This window comes from Barbatula barbatula, assembly GCF_947034865.1.
Source record: "Barbatula barbatula genome assembly, chromosome: 9".
NCBI classification, from domain to species: Eukaryota; Metazoa; Chordata; class Actinopteri; order Cypriniformes; family Nemacheilidae; genus Barbatula; species Barbatula barbatula.
In genome coordinates this window covers 498247-506532 of record NC_136772.1, presented here as the reverse complement: position 1 = coordinate 506532, position 8286 = coordinate 498247, and the positions used below count along the sequence as shown (strand labels likewise).

The following is an 8286-nucleotide window of genomic DNA, read 5'->3' as shown; positions in this document are numbered from 1 at the left end:
ATGACTCGCGCGTCTGTGAAACTCCTAACAACTTTCCTCGCGTGTTTTATAGAAATACACAACTACTGCAGGTATGAACTTCAGTTATTACAACCACAGCTCGACTCGATGACGTTTATCTAAAAAGAGCATCGTGCGCGTTGCTATGGTAATATATAAGAAAAGCGCTATAGAGAAAATTATTGAAATGGAGAGGTAAAATCTCACAGAATTGCGTTCATTTTAAATATTATATTATATTCTGAACGTACACTTTTGGTTGACGATAACGTAACCAAACGTAGGAAATGAATGAACATTATGGGATGGTTTTGTCTGTGTTGGGTTAAATCTTTACATTTACTCGTCATAAATGTCGTTGGGGCATGTTGTCACAAAACAATTCTTATGTTTACACTATTACCATTAACCTCTAATAATTCACTGATTGTTTTGTGTTATTTGTGCTTTATTATTTGAGTAAAAAACAATAATGTGTAGTTTAAATGGCAGGTTTATAGTGTGAGTGAAATGTTTTTTCTCTTGTTATATTTGTGGAAATGTTCGACAGCCTTTTTCAGATTGACAACTAGCCCCGTACACTGTTACCCGCAGCTTAATAAACAAGGATTCATGTAGAAATAAATCTGTAACACTTTACATTAAGGTCCTTTATGAAGCATTTATAAATGTGTTCATTATTGATTAATAAGTCATTTACAAATGCATTATAAAGCAGTTATAGCTGCATGAATAAAATGGGGATTCTAATGAAATACCTGGCAAATAGTGGTATAAGAAAAACAACTAAACGCCCGACAGTGTTCAGTCTGACAGACTATATAGCAAACAGCATCAAGATAATAATCAATCTGCTTTAGAGTCAAATAATAGATGAATAAATACATGTATTAAGCATTTATAACATGTGAGTTAAACATGGCTCACTATTTGGCAGGTATTTCATTAGAATCCCTCTTTTTATTCATGCATTAATACCTGCTTCATAATGCATTTGTTAATGACGTATTAATCATTAATGACACATTTATAAATGCTTTATAAAGGATACCTTAATGTAAAGTGTTACCGACAAATCTATTCTGTTGTGTTCATGTTCTTTGTTAATGTGTTTGCTGATTCGAGCACTTACCCATCATATAGTGATGCTCTGATCATGCTGATCGCGGTGTTTCCAGCTGACAAATGTTGTTTTCTGGAACATTGAGAAAGTTTTTGGTTATAATCTTAGAAACACTTCCCAACAGAAACATAAACTCGTGCATGAAGGTCATGAATTGGCGTTGTGCTGTGCGTTTCAGTGTCACAGAAGGAAAAGAGTACGAAAGAACATCTTCGTCTGCGATGTCACCGTCAGATTTTCTGGATAAACTCATGGGAAAGACGTCAGGTTATGACGCACGCATTCGACCCAACTTCAAAGGTAAGACACACATCAACATTACAATCACTGACAAAATGACACACAGCAACTCTTCTTATTTCTCAAACATCATTTCATTTTAAAGATGCTTTATGATATGGTTTCAGATTCAAACACATTATTAAAAAAACACTGGAAAGGATTTCTGAACAACATAATCTGCTCGATTGTTTTAAAGTCTTGAGTTTTGCACGTAGATATCCAAGCAGTGACTGTGAACTATTCTTTGTCCATCAGACAGACGAAGGTTTTACAAATGCTAAACATTCAGTACCAATGCTCAGTAATCTTCAGACTGAATTGTTGTGATCTGTGATCTGTTTGACATGTTTAGGAAAAGGAACACATGACATTTATTGTATATTGGACATGAGGGTTGCTATAAGAGAAATGTGAAGAAAAGGTTCAATTCCAGAGGGGTGATTTGAACCAATTTTACATGGAAAGAAAATCACACATTTATCTTAAAAGTGTGATTCTCAGTGATAACCACTGTGTGTGTGCGTGTCTATGTGTGCATATTGTGTGTGTGTGTGTGTGTCTGTCTTCTGTGTTTTCACCTTTTTAGTTTTTACTTCTATATCCTTATATGTTCTGCTTATAGTCAATATGTTCCTTGTACAGCTGAAATTTGTAAAAAGCGCTATTTAAATAAAGTTGACTTGAAAGATCGTGAAATCACATGATTGTTCTGCATTATGCATGCAGTGTGTCGGTTGTTTGTTTCTTTTTTATAGTTGAGCGTTGTGTGTCGTCTCCTCCTGCTTCTCTTGAAATGAACGCGTGCCAGGATTCATCTGTTCTTGTTTTGTTTGGCTGGTATGAGCGTTTGTACCCAGGAGTGATTCAAACTTTTGTTGTGAAACATTCATGAGCTTCAGAAAACCTCTGGGACGTTCTATTCACACACTTGCACCTCGAGTACCGTCATAAATCTTTTTCATGATTTTCAACAGCATGACAGACTATAAGATGTGTTGGATCGTAAAGATCATGTATCAGAATAAATAATCACAACCTGTTTTAAATACACTAAAATACTCGTAAAAATAAAAGGGCTTCAAAAGGTTGCTATGGACGAACCATTTTCAGTTCCCTAAAGAAGCATTTTACTCACACAAGAATCATTTTCTTCTGACTTTTTATAAATGAAAGAAGATTATTTCACTAGAAAGAACCTTCTTCAGATGTGAAAGATCATTATTCTATGTCATCATGAAGCACTTTTATTTTTAAGAGTGCAGGTAAGAATTTACACACCTAACAAAAACATTCCTACAAATATTATAATGATGGTAAACTTAATATAGAAAATGAAAACTTGTACATCACTGTCTCTGATGACAAATGTGTCAATCTTGTTTGTCTTTGTATTTCAGGTCCTCCAGTAAACGTGACGTGTAATATTTTCATCAACAGTTTTGGCTCGGTGACAGAGACCACTATGGTAAGTTTTCCCCCGTCAGAAAACATTCGTCCACTTATGTAACTGCTCTAAAGCTCTTTTCTACATGTTGATGTATTGACGTCATAACATGATTCAGTTTGTGTCATTATCACTTGACATTAGCAGAATGTTTCTCTCCTCTACACGTGTTTCATTCGTCCGTAAATGATTCTCATTTGTTGAGAGTAATGTTGAGAGATATTCACACGCTTCAGGGGTAAACAACAATTACAAATCCAGTCAGCTTGTATTTCTCTTTACCAGGAACATCGTACAACAGCACAAAGTTCCTCTCAACAACATAATAAACACAAAGAAACGAGAAGATGCTTTTGATGAAATGTTGAAATAAAGACAAAACACAATGATTTTGAAGTCAATATGTGATGCGTCAAATATGATTTGATGAAATGAATCTCATTTACTATAAATACTATTAAATAAATATTAATAAATATTAGCACCTATCGTACTATTGCTCCTGTATGACATATGGCTTATTGCTCCCTGAACTCTCTGTAAGTCGCTTTGGATAAAAACGTCTGCTAAATAACTAAATGTCAACATGTATGAAACCATCATTATGAACATAATCATTAAACGTGTACTGTACACAAGCAATAGTGTTAAATATTTTTTTTTAAGTTTTACATTAATCATTTATAATCTATATTTAGGTGTCTTTCCCCTTGTAAAAAAAATTCAAACTTTATACTCAATACCATGTCTTCTCACAAAACCACAAAAATCAGTTCTCAAATAACTTCATATTCATTATTGAAAGACAAGCACTTTCTATTGTTATAGACAAAACTAACTCTGAGCGAGCAAAGAGAGAGAGGTTACTGAATGAATTCTTTATGTCATTTATGATGTTAGACCTTTTTAGTTTTGAGCAACACTGAACCCCATTGACTTCCATTATAAATATGATCATGAACATGCCTCTACAGCTTAAGAAAGCAGTAAATGACCAATGGAGAGATCTGTTTTTGAATAGAAACTCACTTGTTTGGTTGTTGTGTGAATGTGACAGGATTACAGAGTCAATATCTTCTTAAGGCAGAAATGGAACGACCCGCGGCTGGCGTACAGTGAATATCCCGACTCATTTCTGGATCTGGATCCTTCTATGCTGGACTCCATCTGGAAACCAGACCTGTTCTTCGCCAATGAAAAAGGAGCAAACTTCCATGACGTCACCACAGATAACAAACTCTTAAGAATCTTTAAGGATGGAACGGTGCTGTACAGCATCCGGTATGAAGTTACAGATCATGTACCATGAAAAACACTTCAAACTCACACATATGTCTAACTGTATGATTTCCATCATATATTCTATTCATAAGTGTTTAGAGAAATATTGCTATTCATACATGAAAGTTTTTTTTTTTTGTCTTGTAGAATCTTTCTGTTGCTCTTAAGATGTCTCAGATTTTCAACAAAGTTTACCGTTACCTCTCTTACCCCGAGAGCAAAAGCTCATGAAACTGAATTGATTCGAAGGGATTTGCTCTTAAACCAGAAGCACAACGTGATGTTAGATAATGACGATGAGATGAAGAGCCTCCGACCTGATCTCATCATTCTCATTCAACAACCTGCACCAGCAACGGTCTGAATCCATCAGAAACGACAGACCTGTAGTGTGCATGTGAAACAATACCAATGACAAATGATTGTTACACCAGATATAGACTTTGATGTAGCAGTTCATCAAGAAAATCTTCATGACATTATTTTTGAAAACAACCTTAATGTACAATCGTGCGCTGCAAACAGTGACTGAAGATGTGAAGAGGCTCACTGCAAAGATGCTCCACAAACATTCAGTTTCATACCTTCATATGAACATCTAAACATCCTTAAAACAACATCTCTTCACTTGAGAAACAAAACAACACAAGCGTTTACAGAATTCTGTCTTCACACTCCTAAAAAGTTTCAACACACTTTGAAGCGGACCGAAATGATTCGTCGATTGAATTGTTGTTTGGGAAGCCAGATGCTTCTTCTTTTGTCAAAGTTTGTTTGTCAAAACGTTATGCAAGAAAAGAATTGCTAATAGCAAAATAATACGCTTGCGTTTCCTTTTTACCACATTGACAAGAAGTTTTCCTTTTCCGTCAAGCCAAACATAACAATACATTGTCACATTTTTCTGAAAGAAAACGCTTGGGTCACTGTGCTTCACAAGTGAACGCATGTTGTTTTAGAGATGTTTTGATAATTGTGCAGATCAAACTATTTCTATTCGGCTTGTTTTTACCATCATGAGGCATTTATTCCAAGAAAGAAAGAAAGAATACCTGTGGTTCTCTGTTTTCAGCTGACGTGACCCCATTACACAAACACTTTTCTATTTATAGAGCAATCAAAGACATCAGCCCCTCACGCTCTGTGTGTACGCGTGTGTTCTACATCACTTTACTTAAACTAAAACAAACACACACACACACACAGTTTCCACGCGCTTACAGGAAGATTGATATTGTTTGTTTTATTGTTTACAGGTTGACGTTAATACTGTCGTGTCCGATGGATTTAAAGAACTTTCCGATGGATGTACAGACGTGCAGCATGCAGCTGGAGAGCTGTGAGTATCTGTCTGGATCGTCTGGATGATTCGAACAGAACTCAGGTGTGAATGATGCTGTGTGTTGTGTTGTGTTCTTCAGTCGGCTACACCATGAACGATCTGATTTTTGAGTGGCTTGATAAAGGAGCCGTGCAGGTGGCCGATGGTCTGACTCTACCACAGTTCATTGTCAGAGACGGGAAAGAGCTGAGCTACTGCACCAAACACTACAATACAGGTCAGAACACCACAATTCACACAGCCACCGATCCGCTGTGACGTCATTACCTGAATCAGACATGTGTGTGTCATCAGGTAAGTTTACCTGCATCGAGGTGAAGTTCCATCTGGAGAGACAGATGGGATATTATCTCATCCAGATGTACATTCCCAGTCTGCTCATCGTCATTCTCTCCTGGGTGTCGTTCTGGATTAACATGGACGCCGCTCCGGCTCGAGTCGCGCTCGGCATCACCACTGTCCTCACCATGACAACACAGAGTTCAGGCTCCAGAGCTTCACTGCCAAAGGTCTCCATGTCTTTCTGCTTCACCTGTAAAGAGTCACGACATTATGGGATTCATTTAGCTTTTTGATGCTGTCGGTCTCATAAATGTAGAAAGACTTCATTCAATTCCATTTTGTTTTTATAGCACTTTTACAATTCACATTGCATCAAAGCAGCTGTACAAGAAAAGCGAGAAGTTAAACACACAGAAATTAAGATCAAATTCATGAGAATCAGAAAATAAAGACCTTAATTTAATATTCTCTTCTAAATCTACAATAAGTGTCAATCACTGAATCGTGACGTAATCTTTACTGTAAATCTCTCACCTCAGACCATCATCATCATCATTATTATTGGGTTGCATTGATATACATGACAAACACGAGACTCACTGTGTTCAGACTCAGACGAGAATATCAATATTTAACAGAAAGTGTTTTCAGGATTCAAAGCTGAAAACAATTAAGAGGGCGATTAGTCTGTTTCCCATAATGCAAATGATCTTCTGTTTTTCTAATGTGCTAAACCTTATCACTGCTATAAAGCCGTCTGAATGTGAGATTGGTTTAACCTCACTTTAAATCATCACTTGCCCTGAGATGATGCCCGTGTCATTATGATTATCTGATGCTTGGATCATTTTTGGGGGGAAACAAAAGCATTCATTATCAGACCGACAATAATCTGATGCTCCCATAGCAAAGAGATTTAAATAACATCTATTATCAGATGAAGAAGTGTTGGATTCTTTAGATCACTTACAAACATTCACCGTTGTTTTATTGTAGTGAAAGTGCAGTAATCGTGTTTATTGCCATTTATGTAACTACACTTTCCCTACAAACGCCAAGGTTCTACAGCGATTACTGAAAAAGCTTAACGCATAAACAGTAAACAATCAAATGATTAGATGATCTTTCTGTCGGTTGACATCTCGTGTCTTCTGACAGGTTTCTTATGTAAAGGCTATAGACGTCTGGATGGCCGTGTGTCTGCTGTTCGTCTTCGCTGCGTTACTCGAATACGCCGGCGTCAATTTCGTCTCCAGACAACAGAAGGAACTTCTTCGCTTGAAACGAAGACAGAGACGAAACCTGAAGGTACAGACATTAGAAGACAACATCATTATTCTGACAGAAGCGTCACAGGCTATTTGAGGTTCAAGCATCTTTTGTCACCTGAAGACACGATCACACGATACACAGAACAGAGAGAGAGAGAGAGAGAATTACCCACACGATTAAACAAATACACTTCCCTGTTAAGGGAACTAATGAGAAATCAAAGCCAGACGGAGATAATGCCATCACTAATAGGACAAAAACAGCATTTACTCAACATCTTTAATTGAAAGAGGATGATTCACATCATACAGATGCTCAGGAGACAGTTCCGTGAGGTCAGACATGTTTGTAGTCTCAGCACCTCAGCGGATCATTAAACTGAGAATGTTCATTGAATAATGTTGGACCCTCCAGTTGTTTTCACGCTCAGATTTATGAACCTGTTTGACATCATATTTATTCTTTACGCAGGAGGACGAGCTACAAGACGGACGTTTGCACTTCACCGCCTACATCATGACATCACGTGTTAAAGACGGAAACGCAGTGAAAAGTTCCTCGACGAACAGCATCCAGCCGCCGCCGGTCCTGAAGGACACTGAACCAAACAGACGCAAGTTTGTGGACAGAGCAAAGAGGATCGACACCGTATCCAGAGCGGCATTCCCGCTGGCTTTCCTCATCTTCAACATCTTCTACTGGATCACATATAAGATCATCAGACACGACAGCGCCAGGAAAGTCTAGATGTGCTCATTCGGCTTCAGATGTCTGTTTCTGTGGAGACAAACACACGTCTTGTGCGACGGCAGGAGCAAAAGGAATTTAAGTAGATTGATGGATAGATTTAAAGTCTGTGAATATATGGAGTCAGTGTTGTTATACACACGATCAATGTTTTCTATGATTGTCTTTTGATAATGAATCGTTTAGTTATTCTGTTCACTCTGAAGGTCAAGTACAGAAGCACACAAACACAAGTTCCATGTATAGATGTGCATCACACCTGTCAGTCTTCCAGATCTCATTCATGACTCCATCGGGTTCATTCACTGGACATTATTTCCTCAGCTGTCGTCTCAAACATTCTAAAGTACATGACAGACCAGAGCGTGACTCTCGGTACAGTATCTTGATATCAATATTCACTGCACTACAATAAAAAACAAGAAACTTAAGAATCGACCCCTCATCAGACCACACACTTCTGTTTCAGCATCTCACAGTGATACCACATTTGAACACAAAACAGCATTTGAT

At 37.5% G+C, this 8286-nt stretch overlaps 1 protein-coding gene across 1 annotated transcript; it reads left to right on the top strand.

The window, feature by feature from the left end:
- On the top strand, positions 1-7773 carry glra2 (glycine receptor, alpha 2; the record flags this gene model as incomplete). The annotated part of the gene is made up of 9 exons (XM_079464450.1): positions 1-71; positions 1302-1423; positions 2803-2870; positions 3907-4130; positions 5387-5469; positions 5552-5689; positions 5767-5981; positions 6913-7062; positions 7498-7773. The coding sequence occupies 9 exons, from the start codon at positions 1-3 to the stop codon at positions 7771-7773; spliced, it is 1347 nt and encodes a 448-aa protein (XP_079320576.1).
- Between the last annotated feature and the right edge of the window lie 513 nt (positions 7774-8286).